Genomic DNA, 19,424 nt, shown 5'->3' on the forward strand with positions numbered 1-19,424 from the left:
TCCAGTTAATCTACTCGCAATTAATATTCATTTCTTAATAAGGATAGTATTCGTCAGTAAAATGTAATACCAATGAAGTTAAGCAACAGTTAGTACCTTAACTTTTGAATCTGCCGGTTTATTTGCATTTCTGGAAAGAAAGACACTTTCATACTCTAGTGCGATCAGCAAATTCCGTGTAAAATTTTGTGTGTGTAATGGGACCGACTACTTCGCAAATCTAATGAATCAATGAAGCAACACTACAATGCTGCTAGCCAATGTAATCAATAAGGTGATATGTGTCTCAATTAAAACAGAACCTTCATATTTTGAATGAACTTTCGGTTCATTTTTATCAAAATCAGCTCTTGTCTCAAAATTAATTTCCAACATTGAGCATTAAGTCCAGGCGCGTTTCCAACTATTGTACGCAATTTACTTGACAGCTCGATCACGCACTAGCGTGTAACGTATTTCAAATCGAGCGCGCAGGTTTCAGTTTTCCCTAATGGGCTAAACGACTCTTTTGTCGTAACGTGATGTGTCTAATTCACGCAAAGCCTAAAGTAAACTGGATTTGTCTCCATTCGGGTCAAAGTCACAAAATAATTCACCGCACAGGTCAGCGGACTGTACACGCGCACTTTTAGCACTCGTCTCAGAGTAAAATCCGCAAATAAATTCACACTCTTTTTGTGCATACAAAAATCAAAACACCTTTACATTAGACAGATAAATTATGACATTCAATTGTTAACTAATCATTTCCCATTCTGAATAAACTTCAAGAACTTATATTTCATAATCAATAAAATTTTATCGCCTGAGAGTAACTATTAGTTGTCTAAAACGGATTAAGATTACAGTCAACTCATGTCTGGATGATGACGTCACGAATCGATACTTGCATGGAATGAACGAAATACCTGTACTGAAAAATATTGTCCGTTGAGTAATTTACTGACTTTTGTAACAAATCTGCTACCCCTTGCTTCGCTACAACGTGCAGCAACAGTCTCTGAGACTAGTGTAGTTGAGTCCAAAGACTTATGAGTTGAGTTAGTGAAACACATTTCAAAACTTCTGTCTGGGAGTCATAGTCACCCAGGACACACTAGAAAATGTTTGGACAGGACACTCGTTCGCATCCCCAGTCTCTCCCTTATTAGTAGCCTACCCACTCCCATTGGTGATCATTGCCATATTCAACTGTGACCAGTCTGTAAAACTTACATGCACAGGGATTCCAATGCAGATGACTTGGCAGTTAGTGTCAGGCCATCACAGTTGTCCTATTTACTCTGCAGAATTTTGTAAGCCAGTAGTTTGATGACGTCTCATGCTATGCAATAACCCTTCCAAACACGAGTGGAGAACCCTACCAGGCTGATCTATCACACAAGAAATCCCTCCAGTACCACATGCAGAGGTTTTCCAGTAGATAGCCAGTAAGCGGACAGAACAATAGTCTTCCCTTGGTCGCCATGCATACCTCTCTCCCTGTAAGCTACTACTCTGCTATTGTCTTAATGAGTGTTTGGTCCATGAGTGTTCCATTGTAGCTGGACGTCAACTCAACCCTCTACCTGGAGAGCTTGCTCAACGTGACCAAGTTCCTGATGGACTACTCCTTTGGTCAACTGCGGCAGCCCATCAACAAGACTTCATGGACCACCCATGGAGCGTCAGCTACTGTAAACGCCTTCTACGACCCCAGTGAGAACTCCATATGTGAGTACTCTGTACTGTAGCTTCTGTGCTACCTGAAAAGTGCTGTTTGCAACATACAAGATTTGCACAATCCAAAGGGCACTTTTTGTGTGTCATATAGTTTACACTTCTAAGATTCATTGCTTTTATTACTGCTGAGAGTATATGACACATTACATCAATTTTGTTTTTTGTTTGTCTCATTCTGTAATGATGAGGGTAATTGCAGAGGGGGAAGGCGTTGATTATCTCTTTGTTCTCCCAGACAAACCAAGCAAGATAGAAGATGGAAGTGAGATGTGGGAGATCCAGTTCATATGTGTGTGTGTGTGTGTGTGTGTGTGTGTGTGTGTTTGTGTGTGTGTATGTGTGTGTTTGTTTGTGTGTGTGATTGTGCGCGTGCGCACGCGTGCGCACCTGCATGCATTCCAACATAGTCCTGAAAAATGACTTCCAAGGAAAACTTAGATGATGGCCTTTTCCACTTTGCTCCACACACAGACGACTCAAAGGTCTGTGCCCAGAGATCTGTTTCTTGAAGCAGTACGACACAGTTCTCAAAAGACCTTGAAAATTCACCATCGAAGATCAGGTTTCTGAGCTCTGTTAATCACACCACCTAATGTGTGATAGCATACAAATGATTTCTAAGTGCAGTCATTGTAATCTTATTGTAATGATTTTCTGTTATTTTGGTATCAATTACATATTTTTATCAAATTTAATGACAATTAATAAACTTTTAATCATGATTGATTAAGAAAAATTAACAACCTATAAAATTAATTTAATAAATAATTTAAAACAGTAAATTAATATACAATATTTTTATTTATACTATTATATAACTAACTATATAGTAACACTATTATTAGTGTATTACTATAAAATTATAAATCATAAATAAAGTATTTAAAACATAACAAAAAAATCTGATTATATGCAGTGAATTCTTGGGATATGACAAAACAAGACTTGAAGCCAGGCATGTAGATTTATTGAAGTTGTTAAGTTTCAGGTATGGAGAAGGTCTAAAAATAAATAAATTGGGGTGTAAGAAAGAGCTTGTAAAAAAAATTCTTTGTTTTTACTGTTTATTAGAAAATAAATTAAAATTTGTTAGAGGGATACAAATGGTCTTGTTGTTCAATGAATATAACTGCCCCATCTATAACACTGTTCAGTCTTTAGAAATCTTTGATTTGATGTTTCACAATTTGTACCCAATTTTATTTTCTTGAAAATAGTAGCATTTTCATTCAATTATTAATTAAAAGTAAAAGTTATTATCTTCAATAGAAATTATGATTCCATATAGTTGGATTGGAAACAGAACGTGAATCAGACTTCATTCATGATGTCTATGGAGTGTTTTATTATGCTAAATATTTAAAAGGAAACATTCATAAGAGTATGGGGCTTACAACCTGTATCCAAAAGTGAAAGTGAGTTAGCCATTTATTGGTGAAATTAGCAATAAAATCTGGAACTCTGCTTCACTAGAAGTACTTTTTTGCTTTAAAAATTTTCAGTGGCAGCCAGATAATAGAAAAGGCTACAATCAAGAGATAGAAAAAATATGTCCCTAACAATTTTTGTGTTTTGCATCTCCCACATATTACAAACTGGGAGGCCAGAATCATTGTGTAAAGTTTACCACTGCCCAGGATAGTTCAAGTCTGGTGATATCGGTGTCTTAATTTGGCTGTCTTGAATACAAGATGCCAAGCTACAGAGCTATCTGAAAAGTTGTGATATGCCCCATCTAACAGCAATGTGGTCCAGATTTGAAATTAATGTTTCCCTCTACCATAGGAACATTCATCCCTATAAATATTACACACTAAAGCTTAGTTGAAACTTTTCCTAAAAAATAGCTAGTTGTAATCTGAATTAATGGTCTAGAATAGAAATATTCCTATTTACTTTCAGAATAGTAACATAATTCCTCGCATTTCACCTCCATTTACAACATTTCGTTTTTAACGAAATCTGTCAGTGTACAAATTTTGCTATTATTATTGCACAACAATCCATAACAACTCTTTCTCCAGCATACCATGGAAAAATAATAATCCTATTATTCGTATGTAATGAAAAAGAATCATCATATCTTGAGAATCACATCGATGCTGCTTCACATTTAAACCTCTCCAGTCTGGTTTAAGTTTTTCACTTAAAGATGTCACTCACGTAGACTATCAAAAGTTTTCTGTTGAAGTGCTTCTGATCCACAACAGATGGCACTCGCCTTGCTATCGCCAATCGTCTTTTCCTCTGTCCTGAGCATAGCCTTATGGTATTGCCTAAAACGAAATGGTCGCTACCTACTTCACTTCCTCTGTAAAAACTTACATCTTGCTTGAGATTCTTTGTTTTATCATTAATTAGTATATTATCAAGCATAGACATTGATCCTTGTGCACTCCATTAGACTTGTGATATATCTTACTTTCTATAGAAGTATTAAAACTATTGAAAGAAGCATATTGGTGTAGTTCCTGCCAATTATTATTAAGAGTCCTGTCTCCAAATAATCCTACTATCCCTGGTACAGGTAGGTTTCGAGCCTGGAATATAGCTTTACAAAAGATGGAATATATTCTCTCTCTTCTAATTTACATTCAAACCCATTCACCAGTCCTGGCCTATCAGAAACGGCATTTTTTCTGGTAGAAACCTATATCGCGTCTTCCCGCTGTTTAATTGCAGATTATTAAACATTTGCCACATTCTCTATGACCATTTCCTCCTAGTCAACCAACACCACTGTCGGTCTTGGCCATATTCCTGCAGCATCTTCATCACGACAGTGTAGTTCTATCACATTTTTATTAGCCTTGGCAACAAATGGAATTCCTGAACACACTCCCCTAAACTGACAGCAAACACCACTCTGTTTCAAAGTCAATCTTTCCTTTTATTTTATTGAGGATATCTACCGCAAAAGCGTGCGCCCCTGGTAGCTGAGTGGTTAGTGCGATGGAATGTCGTACCTAACGGCCCGGGTTCGATTCCCAGCTGGGTCGAAGACTTTCTCCATTCAGGGACTGAGTGCTGTGTCACCATTTCATCCCCATCGACATGAAAGTCGCCGAACTGGCATCATTTCGAATGACTTGCACCAGGCGGACGGTCTACCCGATGGGAGTCACAAGCCATTTGGCGTTTACATTTATCCCAAAAAACAACTTTACCGTTCGCAGAGGAGCGAGTAATACCTGAATTCTGTTTTCTAATATTGAAACGTGCAATGGAACTTTCCACTTCATTGGTTTCACCAATTTACCTTTCATCCCAACAATATTCACTGCTGTTACTGGTGTGGTCAGCAACTTCATCTGCTTAGCCATTGACTCATACCATGTCTGTGATATCCCACACACAACATTTGCATTGTCTAGGTAAGCTTTCATGGGAACACCCCTATTTCAACTTAGCTGAGTGAATAGGTGGTTCCCTTTCACTTCCTCCATGAGGGACCTACTCTGCATCTAATGATCTTGCACTAACGTGCAGTCACGTACCACAGTCGACTACATCCATCTAATCTCGTTCTTCACATTTATGTATGCTCCACAGATTTCCCAGTCTGTCCAACAGTTTCAGACTGCAACGCCCTTCCAGATATTTTGCCAGTATTACTTTATCCATGACTGACTCATCACCATTATATTCGGAGTAACTAACTTACACACCATCTTCAACAGAAACAAATAACTGCATACTATGTTTCCGTTTCCACTCATACTCGTTTCACTTTTTCTTCCTATTCAGACATTCATTCTCTCCTCTTCCTTCTCACACTACAGGCTATTCTATCAATACTGACACTCCACGTGTTTAGCATACTATGCCTCTCATTTCTATTGTACACTCTTATCTGGTGTATTAAATCTGCTGTAGTTTCTTGGCTCTTCAATGGTTCAAACTCCTTGAATACTCCCAATAAAATTAATAAATCCATTAGTGCGTTGGACTTGCATTGAGAACACCATTTCAAATCCAGCCATCCACATTTAGGTTTTCTGTCACTTCTCTAAATCTTTTTGTGCAAATGCTGGTATATTTCCTTTTGAGAGGGTATGGCCAGTTCCCTTCTGCAACCTTTTGTAATCTGCGCACATGCTATGTGTCTCTAACAAGTGTACTGTTGACAGGCTCTTAAACTCTAATCTTCCTTCAAGTCTCATATGTCCTTCCACTTCATCATATTTAGACCACAGTTTGAGCCAACAGATATCTTCATATATGCTGTTCTGCTTTACACAACTACTATCAATTCTAAAACCCCTGTGATACGCCCTCTTGATGCTAATTTCAGAAAGCTGTTCAATTTGATCAATACATCTATCGAACACCCCAATTCCAGTCCTGCATCCCTAGAGGAGCGATTTTCCCTTCATTTAAAGCTATATTTTGAGCTGTCTGATTATTTCCATTCCCAATAACCCTTATTCGTCCTCCCCTTCTGCAGCTAAAAGAACTCGCCGCTTCATCTCTATTCTCCTTTCAATCTCTTTGTTCCTTCCATTAGGTCCTCCAAATGTGTGGTGCCGTGTGGCTTGCCCCCTCCCCCCCTCCCCCAGCTCACAATGTTGCTCCTATCCAGCCTCAACAGGAGATAATCCATGTTTCCTGGCCACACTCTCTCAAGATGAGTTTACCCGTCACTTCCGTCTAGGTGTTCAACATTCTCATCTGTATAATATATCTGCTCCCAGTCAAGATCGACATTCCATGTGTTTGGCATTCTACTCCTGTCGTTTCTGTTGTTTGCACCCATCTAGTCACGTAAATTTTCAGTAGTGTCTTTGCTTTAAACTCTCTGAACACTTTCCATCAAATTAGTAAATCTCTCAAAACTGTTTCTAGGCAACCACCATTTGCTACACCTGTGTAGGCAATTTATTCTCAGGACCAAGTCATAACTGCCTCAGCATCCAATTCGTTACAACAATATTTTATCTTAGTAACTCACTTTTAAGCTCTCTATCTGTGGGATACTGCTCTTCCCTTCCAAGAAATACCTCAATACAGGTTGCTGCTTATCGTTAAACAAAAATCAGACAAGAACACCGGCTCATATTCTGATATTAAATCGCAGATTACCGCGACTTCAGGTGCCCTTCTATGTTCTTCACTATTCAGATGACATTTTATAAAAGACGCTTTTTCTTTATCTGATCAATATCTAGGTAACACATTACGAAAATCTTTCAGAAACCCTACAGGATGCTTATTTTTCGTAGGACGAAATACACAAAACGTTTTATAACTAACAAGCAAGATTTCTGCAAGTACAATTCTATTACTATTAATATTACTATTACTGATTGTTTTATTGTATTCTTCTTAAATATATTGTTCAAATCTTATGCATTTATTCTCTATCAACTGGGACTATATGCTCATTTGCGTCTCAATCACTTCATAGATCTCATTACAAATATGTGTAAGGTACACATCTTGGGAGACAAACAGACGGGTCAGGGGACACTCTGGATAGGAAGGTGTGACGTGGTGATCATACTGACAGATGTGGGCAGGAAGTGTGGCTATCAGAATGCGTGGCAAACGGAGCAAGGGAGTTCTCTGCTTGATTCTCAGACATGGGGAAAGACTGAGCTGATGGCCTGATGGGAGCGTGGGATGTGACATGAGGAAAGAAGCATTGTCATGGGTGTGAATAGCTGGTGACCAGAATGTGTGGAGAAGTCTGAAGGATGACGTTATCGAGCAGTGGATGTGTGGTGTATGATGTGATAGCATCAACAAAGTTCTGTCTGTTTCAGTAACTCTCTAAAGTCCCAGCTATGGGTTCCATACGCCAACTGGGAGCGTCTGTGACTACATGTCCACTAGTTTGGATGTGTTTCTGTTAACCTCCCTCACTAGAAAGTTCATATGGTTTCACCTGATCAAATGTTTAGTGTTCCTTTCGTACCATCTAGGTTTGTCATTTGAACAAGAGAAATAGGCATGCTGTTGAATCTTAGTGAGTAATTACTTGATGCTGGTGGTGGAGACTCTGCCCAGATCAGCTGTACATGTAGTGATGGAGGTGTGTGTGTGGGTTCCACAGTGTTCCCAGCAGGCATCCTCCAAGGAGCCTTCTTCAGTGCTGACCGCCCCAAGTACATGAACTACGGTGGCATCGGCTTTATCATTGGCCACGAGATCACACATGGCTTCGATGACAAGGTACCTACTTTTTTTTTACATACTTTTAATACTACACACTTATGTGGGATATAATTGTGGAAATGTCTTGAAATGTGAAATAGTGAACTTTACAGAAAACAGGAAAATGGTACTTCATGACTACAATAAAAAATAAAATTATTTAACTCACAGAAATACCTAGATATAACCATCTATGGGGATACAAAACAGAATGATATACGCTTAGCTGTAAGTAAAGCAGGTGATAGACTTAAGTTCGGTGGCAGTATGATGGGTAAATGCTATATGTCTACAAAGGAGATGCTTGTAAGACACTTGCGCCACCCATCCTAGAATATTATTCAGGTGTGTACAGACCAGTTCCAGATAGGACTGACAGCGGATACCAGATGAATACAAAGAAGGATGGCACAAATGGTCACAGGTTTGTTTGACTCACACAGATATTGAAAAATCTGAAGAGGGACACGCTACTTACAAAGTTCAGAGAAACAGCATTAAACCAACAATCTTCGAACTTAGCACAGCTCTGTAGACATCACTCCTGTAGGGATCCTCAAGGCGAGATTAGAATAACTGCAGCATGGATAGAAGAGTTTAAGCAGTTATTCTTCTGCACTCCATGTGTTAATGGAACAGAAGACAGACAAATATATTGTACAGTGCGGAGTACCCTCTCCCATGCACTTTTCCGTGATTTACAGAGTATGGATGTAGATGTAGAATTAGGCCATAGAAAAAGTTTCATAAATAAGAAGGAAAAGAATTATGTAATAAAACTGACTGCTGTACCTTTATCTACTGTCTTTACACGGTGTGTTGGAATGCTGTGATGTTAACTTCTATCATATCACCACATGGCACTAATATAATATGGCCAACATCGGAATGCAACACACTGATGTTGCTGAATTAATTACTTCAGAAGAAAATCTTTACCTAAAATTCATCCGATAAGGAGGCCTTAGCGACTGGCAGTCTTTGACTTGTTCTTTTTTTTCATTTTTTTTTCTTACATGATTTGAAGGACAGCGACCTTACATGTAGTCGCTGAATCGATCTCCCTAGAGGCAATTTTACTTTCAGTTGACTTCTACATTTATTACCAAACTAAAATGTTTAACAACAAATTTAAGCATAATATTCATAATGAATTAATATTTGGCACAAAACTGCGAGATGCTTTATTACTGAATGGAAAATATATCTGTGTGAATAATACTGTTAAATTTCTAGAAAAATTGCCTGTATTTCCTATTTTATGTCCCACAATTTTCTATCTAATTTTAATTTATTTTGTCTACATTTTCATGCAACTGGTTGTCAAAAATTTAACTTTTCATTCAGATTCAGTGTTCGTTAATCAACCCACCACTATAGTTCAATTCGTTTATCTTGGCGGTTCGCGCATGCCCGCCCAGACGCGGGAGATTGCTGCGTTGCCAGTTGTACACGCCAAGAGGAGCAGCGCCATAGTATAGTTCGCAAACTTACGTTTAGGGGGGAGCGCGCAGTTTATGAAGTAAAGCCACCACGGCCGCATTAACCCTTTCGCTGCTACAGAGACGCGCTCCCCGCATTCCGCGATGTGCGCGATTTTGTCATCATTGCACTGTTCGCCTGTGCAGACACATGGTGTTTCGACTGCTTTGACACACTTTATCGTTCGATTTCACAAAAACTATTTGGCCCAAAAAATTTTTTTACACACCATCTTGACTGATACCTTCCCCCCATAAATGACTTAATTTTGTTTCGATGTTCAACGCAGTTATTGTGCAGCATTAGATGTAGTAAACCATCGCACGAAATTTTGAAGAGTTCACAGAGGTATAAGTCCATAGCGTATACTTTCCGTATGGTCGATTTTAGTTGCCACTAGAAATTTCAAAAAATTACATTTAAACGAATAAAATTCATGAAGTAAGACACTTCAATATTATTTTTAAAATAAAGAAGATATTAAGCATTGATCAAGGTTTGAACTCATAACCTACCGCTTAGCAGCCATACACTTTAACCATTACGCTAACACAGCTCGTCATTCAATGAATCCCCCAGAGGACTTTAAAACATCACGCAAAATACCGACAAACACTGTTGGTATGATTATGAATTACTCACGTTTCGTCGAAGTACAATAGGAAATAAACAATTACCGTTGATCTTTATTGCGAAAAAGCGGTTAGTGAGAATGATACAAACACCTTTCTTACTATCGCCTGAATTAGGGGACCTATTGCTTGTGTAGTTTAATTAATTAATAGAATATGGAGCAATTGGTATAAAGAATGTTTTTTCCAAACTTTCTATAAAAGGAAGTCTGCTATCAAGACATTGCTTTTGTTCAGTTACTTTATTTATGACTGAACGTTTCTAAAACTGAAGACACTCGTCCGTGCTCTGCACTGCAATCGAGCTCTGGCAACGTCGTTCTCTGTTCATTGGCTGACTGTGTTTTGTGACGTCAGATGCGCAGAACGAACCTAAACTCGGCCGCCGTCATAAATGACGCGCACTTTAGTAAGCTGGATTGCATGAGGCAGCAACATTCACAGTGTTACCATAATCTCTGTGCACTGGTCTTGCTTACTGTGCGAGCGGTACTGGACTGTCGTATGCAAATAGTACCTTGCACGTAGCTGCTGACACATGCAATGTGGCCAGCATACATACAGTATGGTAGCACTTACATGGATTGCTTGGTAATGGACCTTGTTCAGAAGCTGGTCGCCATTTCAATAAAAACAAACTTCTGCGCAACTTTGACAGTTTTGTAATGTAATTTGTTAATTAATATTTTAGTCTAATTATATACAAGTGAAATAAGAGCGAAGAAGAGGAAGTTCCAATTGGCAAGTATCGAAGCACTGACTTTCCAACTGCAGACTTGCATGCTGCTCACTGAGGCAGTCAAAAATGGTCGAAATATTTTGTACTCAAGAGCAGTAAGAAATACTCTACGTCTACCTGTCCGAGTGTTTTTGAGAAGTTTTGCATAGTGATATAGAAGACTGACGTCGTAGAGCTAACATTCAGAGCCTGTAAGTACCGAAGAGCGCCAGGTGGTGCTGTCTGGCATCCAAGATGACGTTCGTAGTGATCGTCCTCGAATTGCTTCCATGGCAGGCAATAAAGAAAGATTTGACACGGTAAGCGACAGGAAACACTTACTACTTAAATGAAATTCGAAAAAAAACTGCTGTTAGGTGTATTGCCATACCCAAACGTGTTCAAAGCTCATGTTCTTCCATATTTTGTGCCTATTTGGTGTAGTGTTTAAAGATCTGACGTCACAAAGTTGAGAGCAGAACAGTCACCGAAAGACGAGTATTCTGGCAGGTTACATAAGCTGGTTCCATCAATACGAGCTTGAAACTACAAGAATATGAAATGACACCATTTAAAGTTGCCATAAAAATGCAACCACACTTTACTTTTACTTTATCACGTCCAAGGAAGTTGTTCCAAAATTTTCGGCACAGTATTGGACAAAGTCAATAGCAGTGATGTTTCTCACCTATAGATACTCGAGGATTCGCTTATAAGAACTGATAGGGCAATGAAATTTCTATGTCATAACCTGCACCACACCACAATCATAGAAAATGTCGTTGTCAGCTTGTAATCCCCACATTAGTAGATTTGTCTTAACTGGCGCAACATCTATCCCTAGTCTGTTGATGATCCCCCAACTTTTCTGCTCCCACTGCACACATGTTGGCCATATCCTGCTCCACACCACCATCATAGACAATGTCGTCGTCATCTTGTAATCCCCACCTTGGTAGATTGGTCTTAACTGGCGCAACATCTATTCCTAGTCTGTTGAGGGTCCCCCAAATTTTCTGCTCCAGCTGAACACATGTTAGCTCAAGTTCTTATAGTGCGTACCATTCAAGAAGTTATGTGGCCACATGCTCTTCAAACTCCTTCTAGACTTTAATCCTGTTGGAACTATGAGGACTGTGTGGCTATGAGCCTTATCTCCCTATCTTCCACCCCGTCTAGGCCAATTGTCTTATGTAGAAATGGTGGATTGTTATGCTGTTGGTTACAGCACGAATAATGGTATTTATTTAGGGATCCTTATCACCTTAATTTATGACCTTAATAGGAGTGAGTTGTTATCCTATAGGTTGGGGGGGGGGGCTGAAAAGAGTGTTTATTTATGGTCCAATTTATTACCCAATTTATGATCCTTATTATTATACTTTACTCCCTAATTGAGTTGGTATGTTACCCTATTTCGGGAGGAGGCAGATTAGAGTGTTTCTTTAGGATCCAGTTTATCATCCAGTTGATGTTATTGCTATAATTTACTATGCAATTAGGATCGGTCATCAGCCTGTTGTTAGCAAGAGTGTTTATTTAGAAACTTATTGGTATAATTTGTGATTCACTTGGGTTTCCATTGGATTCTTGTCATTATAGTTTATCATCCAATATAACATCCAAGCTGGCTGCCCCAGTGACATCTCAATCACACATAGCTGCCCTAAACTGTGGACACATAAATTCTGGTATATATCCACCCTAAAGGATGTTACCTCCACACCTATCATATGATGGTGGACACAAGCCAGTGAAAACACTCGGTAATTTGGAAACATCCAAGCAAGGACAGCTTGTTTAACAAATTTTGAACTTTTGTATATCTATTGTTTCGTTATTTAAACATTCATAGTCCTATTAAAGCACATTTGGAAGAGTCAACTTGTACATAATAAATTGCAATCCAATAATATCAGTAATAAAACGCCCAGGGGGAGGGGAGTGGAACAGAGCATGGGGAAATTTGTAACAATTTTACTCTAAAAAGGTGATGTATGAGACAAAGTGTCATGTAGTCCCCATTGCTCTATAGTGTAAATTACTAGTAAAACATAATTTTTTATCCTAATACAGAGGCTTTAGCCAAAGTAAGACAAGTGTCTCAAAAATAATACAAACAACCTGAACATGGGAAAAACATTGCTTTACTTTACTAAAGAGATCATACTATTCCAGCTGAAAGGTGCCCCTGAAACTGCAATTTATACCAGTAGTGTCAATATGTTCCCTATAGATAATTTTTTACTGCTATAGAGCAATTAAGTTTCAGCTGTGAGTTTTATACTCGAAATCTTATGCATTGTGATAAATAATTCCAAGAGGTTTTATTTTGCATGATTGAAGTTTTTCTTTCATTTCATGAATCTATAAACTTACGTATTACAGTAAGCAACCTACATATGTTTTGCATGCATATTGTTACTTTTTACCCAAAGACACATAGTCTGGCCGAAATTTAGAGTGAATATTTATTAAACTACGAATTATTCCTTTTCCATTCATTTCATATACACATACATTATGCACCAGTATTTGACTGTGTTTAACTTGGTAAGAGCACACAGTAGCCTTCAAAATGTAAGGGCATAACTAGAAGTGACGAGATGATCATGTGACCAGAAGTGTGAAAATCTTATATGTTCAGAGTATATAACAGGTCTTGATAACCACAGATCATCAGTCTTTTGCTGTAGTGGGAAGTGTCAACGTGCCTCACTCCAAGTATTAAACATCTGTCAGCTACTGGGGAAGAAGATGAGACCTACTGATGAATACCGCTCTTTGTACTTATTATTGGAGAACCAGTATAATCTTGTTATTGACGCTGGTAACATAAATTACACCGAAAATGGCATGCCCCTCAGGAAAAAAAGTTTAAACCTGCTAATACCCATTATCGAACAATTTTGTGACAACAGTGGAATGGCTAAAATCTGTGAACAGGTGGACTGCCGATAATAGTTATATAAGAGCAGCCCTGTCATGTTAAAGAATAAAAATTTAATAATTGCCTTTCTCATAAATTCTTCAATTTCACCTCTGTGAGACATGATGTCAAGGTGAAAGTACCATTTCTCCTACATTAAAGAAATAATATGACGGCAAGAGGCATATGGAAAATATGGCATGGAAGCACAGGAAAGATTTTCGAGAAAATGTACAAATCCTGTGGCTATACCATATAAATTGGTTCTGGCTGACACTAAAATGAATATTATAATGGGCTAACGGCCTGGAATATGCAGTAGCTTCGTGTAGATGACAATTACTTTGTGGATCTGTGTATAATGCAAGATTTTGCTTGAATTTTAACAAAATGGTGATGAGTGACTATGTAACATCGAACTGCAATTTCTCTGTGCAAGAAAACTACAAAGGAAATAGTAATATGATTGTGAACAATGCTAAGACAGTTGGTATGGACTGTTTAACATGGATCAACTCCATTTTTAGTCTAAAGATGAGTAATACATATACTAAGTCGTATCACAAGCCCATCAGTGAACAAAGATATTTCTCACCATCTTATCAATTCAAGTCCCATGAAATGCATCTATGGGAGATCTTTATGTCTTACTTGACTAAAGAACTTGGTCTTATTAGACTAGATGCTTTTATTCATAACTATGGAACGGATTTTGTGTTTGATCTTGAGGAAGACTACCTAAGTGTAGTAAATGCTGACAAATAGTATTTACAATAGGTCTCACGGTACTCTGTGCCAAAGACTTACATGTGATGTAATCTATCATATAGCTTACAAAACAGTTATTGTTTCTATTTAGCAGTGTTCTGCTAGTTGTATACAGGGAAATTAGAACACACACACAGTGATTGGTCTAGAAGTAAAAGAACAAGAAATGATTGTAAAATATATTTTGTCTGCCTATAGTTTTAATTATTTATCTGTAAACTGTGTGGAGATTTATGTAAGTCCAACATCGTGTTGGTGTCAGGATAAGCTACTCAATATATATTTTAAATTTATTAATTACAGTTTCCATAAGAGTTGCCTATAATATTTTTATTAATTAGTAGTTTTGGGCTGAACATAATTATAGCAGTCGCAAACAGACCATTTCGATTGCTCATGAAAACAATAAGACCATACCAGAAATCAATATTAGCATAAGTTGTAGGAGATGGTACAAGTGTTTGGCAAACTGGTTGCTGTTTGTCTAGCTTTATTAATCAGAAAAGTTCCGCAAGGAGTGCCACTAAGATTAGCAGACACATGCTCCACTACCCCAAAATGATGCAGTTTTAATAATTCTAGAAATAGGCCCACTGGTCAGTAACCACTGAATCAATCTTTTGTCTGTCAGTCCTTTTGACTGAAGGCTGATAAAGCGACATTTTTGGGGAAATTCCTGATTTGATTGACTGTTACAAGTGTAAATTTGGCAGTTGATGATTGGAGTGATGACATCACAGTTACAAATAGTCTGCATAAACGAATTATGTTGGTCACAGATGCATCTTATATATACCCATCCAGCATCAACGATAGCCGGAAGATGGCGCATTGGAGCACCAAAACTGGTAGCTACACAATAAATGAGATCATAAGGACAGCTGTAGGCATTCCATTTTCTTACAACTGAATCAAATGGTTTTTCTAGACTTGACACTGTGTTGATGCAAGGGATGATGTGAGTGTTGATTCTAAGATGTTACAATAATTGTGGAATAGCTGTTTATGGTGGAAATGCTCCTGGCGTAATTCCCTATCCTGAAGGAACCCACCAGACAGTGACTGTTGAGGGGGGTATTATGATAGTGGATCCAGTAGCAGAAACAACTATCTACAATTCAGAGATATTCTATGAAATGAACAAGTACAAAGCAGATTCTATGGTATCAGTAATACCAGTAATAGCAGTACCTGGGTGATTCGTCAAGGATTTGGTTGTAGTTTTGTAGTGCAATTAGACAGTTGAGTATTTTTAATAAGTACCATGGATAAATAATAAATACATGCATTTATTATTATCACAAAAGCGTCAGTTTTATAGAGTATTTTAGCTGGTCAGACTGGACATTGTAATTATGAATAATAAATTAATAAATATACTGACAGAAAACATTCAAAATGCCAAAAAGGAAGTAACATAGAGTATTAAAATTCTGGGAATACAGTTGTCCAGGCAAAATGTGATTAACATTCCAAGATCACAGGTTAATGTATGCATGTGGTAAATCATTGCAAATGTAAAATGCTGGTGCACTAACTACCGATGTAATTGCCAGGATGTTGAATGGAAGTGTACAGACAAGCACACATTATGTTATACAAGTGATGATCATCAGTGAGCCAATCTGCAAGTTTTTCTAAAAATTAAGCGACGTTTTTGGGGAAAATCCTGATTCAATTGACTGTTACAAGTTTAAATTTGGTCTTGCGCCTCATGAATGTTTCAGCCTGTCATTCTGTTCCATTCCTTGGACAAAAAGACCTCCTGCCTCCAGAGAAACAAAGCGGATTTACATTGGGAAATTATTGAGCCATCAAACAGCCTTTACACCAGTCCACTTTTAGCAGTAACCAAACTGCATGAAGAAATACGATTTGTACTCGATGCTAGAGGTATTAAGTAATATTTATGCCACTCTGAACCAGAATTTAAATGTCAGAAGAACAATTACTAAAATTTCATGCATCAATGTAAGGGCCTCTTGCTGGCAATTTCCTTTGGAGAGGAACTCCTGAAAATACTCTGTCTTCGTTTTCGCTGGTAAAAGTTACCAGTTTAAATTACTACCGTTTGGTTTGTCTGTCAACTCAGGTTTATTCAGCACAGCTCTGCATAGGCATGTTACTCTTGCCCAAAAAGTACTGCAGGTTTTTAGGGAACCACAAGTTACTTCTAACTTACAGAAATTTAAGTTTAGTATAAGTTATATGGCCATATCAGTAATCAGTAAGGCACCTTGCCTGATCAGGACAAAATTAAAGTAATCACCAATTTTCCATTTTTCCAGTGGGGAAACTGCTCAAGACTTTTTGGTTCCTTTGTTCTTTCTAATAGGCATTTCATTTATGACCAGATCCTCAGTATTTCCTGATTCAGAGAGAATATGAGGTTTATATGATATGATTTTACAGATAAATGAACACATGTGACTTGAGTCATGTACCACCAATGAATGTAGTTTTCTAATACACATTGATGTGATTTGTTGCTTAGCATAGCTGTAGTGAACATATTTGTGTTAGGAAGCAGATGTTTTGTTTTCTTCATGTTAGGATAAGATGTTTCACAGTAGTACTCAGATACACCACATGTTGTTTACTTGGACTATGCGTTTTCGTAGGTAACCTGTACTGTTGAATTAGGATAAAGGGGGGTGGGGTACTTACATTCCTCATGCATGTTATCTGCGTGAAACGTTGATAATGTGCAGTTAAGGTCTATTTGTCAGTGATATAGTACCTTGTTCTGAGCAGTCAAGAATCTACCCTATACTTCTTCTCGAAATTTCAAGTATAATCTCAGTGCATAGTTTGCCTGCAAAGGACCCATAGCGTTAACAGAATAAAAGCCGTGATTTTCTGGGTCCAACTTTCAATGTAAAGTAGCTATTGTGGGTCTTCCTATTTAAGAAGATTACTCTGTATGTCTATGAAATTAGAGTTAGTTCGATTTCGACTGATGCATAATTCTTGTTGAATCTTATTTACTATGACCATGTTTACTCCAGTAAATCTGTAATTTATTACACTTCCATTACAAGAGAGATGTTTCCATTGACAAACGTGTGTTGGGGGCCATGATGTTCATGCCTACTTCACAATTACTCGTTATGTCTTATATCATATGAGCATGCATATGTTAATGTTCTGTAAGTTTGAATGGCCTAAGACTCACTTGGTTCACCATGTGAGGTCTGTGGACTGAATACTCCCTGTGTCATTGAACGTGTATTAAATTCAGATGTTAAAACTACTGTTCATTATGTTATTTCGTCAAAGTGTCATGTAGGTTTCACTGTGTGACAGCATATGACAGAAGCAAATAGAACAGTGTTTATAAAGATATTTGGCGGATTTTGGTGTAATACTTTTGTACTAGGAAATTGTGCAGTTTAAGAGATACACTACATTGAAGATCTCGTCAAAACGAGCCAGTTTTAATATACCCTGTTGCGCTAATGTGTCAGAAAATGAGACACCGATGAATAAACATCCTATTATTTAATAATTACTTGTGGAGATCTAGTATGTAAACTTTTTTAGAGTCCATTGGCACCACATTTCCAATCACTAATGTTGCAGCCTTCCTCAAAAGTTCACTTTTTTTACATCAATGGAAAATAAAAACAGATAATCCCAAGATATAAATAATAAGAAAAAGGCTATATTAGCCAGTCAAAAGCATCATTTATGTTTTTCTGGTTTAGAACATGATGCTTTATCTTCCCACCTCTCCCCAAAATAGTGCTTTGTCAGGTAGTGAAAGTCCTTTTTGGTGCCGCCACTCACATAGCCTCATTTAGTCGTAAGAGGAACTGTCAACTATCACTAGCTTGCCTGTTCAGAGTAATATTTTAGCTAACATGTCTTTTGTACAATTATAGAACAACAATACAGTCAAATTAGATTTGTAAATATTTAACTTGAGAGTCCATTACGCCTTGCACCAAGTGTGGTACAAAGATAGAACTTTGATCATCGCCAATAGTGGGGGATGTTTGTGTGCACATGCATGCATGATGTCATATTTGTCCCAGAAACCCCATTACCTTGCTACTAATATTCCTAAATATTTATGAGTGTCTGTGTGTCCAGCTGCCCTCCTAGTATACAATGAAGCGCCAAAGAAACTGGTATAGGCATGTGAATTCAAATACAGAGATATGCAAACAGGCAGAATACCGTACTGCTCTCGACAACGCCTATACAAGACAAGAAGTGTCTGGAGCAGTCGTTAGATCGGTTACTTCTGCTACAATGGCAGCTTATCACGACTAAGTGAGTTTGAACGTGATGTTGTATACGGCACACGAGCAATGGGACACAGCTCACCGAGGTAATGATGAAGTGTGGATTTTCCTGCACAACCATTTCACTTGTGTGCTGTGAATATCAGGAATCCGGTAAAACATCAATTGTCTGACCTCACTGTGACCAGAAATAATTCCTGCAACAATAGGACCAACAACGACTGAAGAAAATTGTTCAGTTTAATAGAAGTGCAGCCCTTCCGCAAGTTGCTGCAGATTTCAATGCTGGACCATCAACAAGTGTCAGCATGCGAACAATTCAAAGAAATATCATTGATATGGGCTTTAGTAGCTGAAGGCCTACTCGTGTACCCTTGATGACTGCATGACACAAGCTTTACACCTCACCTGGGCTGGTCAACACTGGCGCTGGATTGTTGATGACTGGAAACATCTTGTCTGGTCAGATGACACTCGTTTCCAATTGTATCGAGCAGATGGACATGTACGGGTAGGGAGACAACCTCATGGATCCATGGATCCTGCATGTCAGCTGGGAACTGCTCAAGCTGATGGAGGATCTGCAATGGTGTGGGGCATTTGCAGTTGGAGTGATATGACAAGCCTCATATGTCTAGATATGACTGTGACAGGTGACACATAGATAAGCATCCTGTCTGATTACCTGCATTCATTCATGTCCATTGTGCATTCCAACAGACACGGACAATTCGACACAATGCGACACCCCACACATCCATAATTGC

The 19,424-nt window shown here is 38.2% G+C and overlaps 2 protein-coding genes across 4 annotated transcripts in view; one reads left to right on the forward strand and one right to left on the reverse strand.

Moving 5' to 3' along the window:
- The window catches only part of LOC124554054 (neprilysin-2-like), a 245,614-nt gene that overhangs the window by 215,147 nt on the left and 11,043 nt on the right, over positions 1 to 19,424 (forward strand). For all 3 annotated transcript variants that reach the window (XM_047128089.1, XM_047128091.1, XM_047128090.1), the window contains 2 exons: positions 1,545 to 1,713; positions 7,778 to 7,896. In XM_047128089.1, coding sequence (XP_046984045.1) covers positions 1,545 to 1,713; positions 7,778 to 7,896 — 288 coding nt within the window. The remainder of the gene's footprint in view (positions 1 to 1,544; positions 1,714 to 7,777; positions 7,897 to 19,424) is intronic.
- The window catches only part of LOC124554056 (zinc finger protein 729-like), a 294,084-nt gene that overhangs the window by 101,552 nt on the left and 173,108 nt on the right, over positions 1 to 19,424 (reverse strand). The window lies entirely within an intron of this gene.

Source organism: Schistocerca americana, chromosome 11 (genome assembly GCF_021461395.2).
Source record: "Schistocerca americana isolate TAMUIC-IGC-003095 chromosome 11, iqSchAmer2.1, whole genome shotgun sequence".
Taxonomy (NCBI): Eukaryota; Metazoa; Arthropoda; class Insecta; order Orthoptera; family Acrididae; genus Schistocerca; species Schistocerca americana.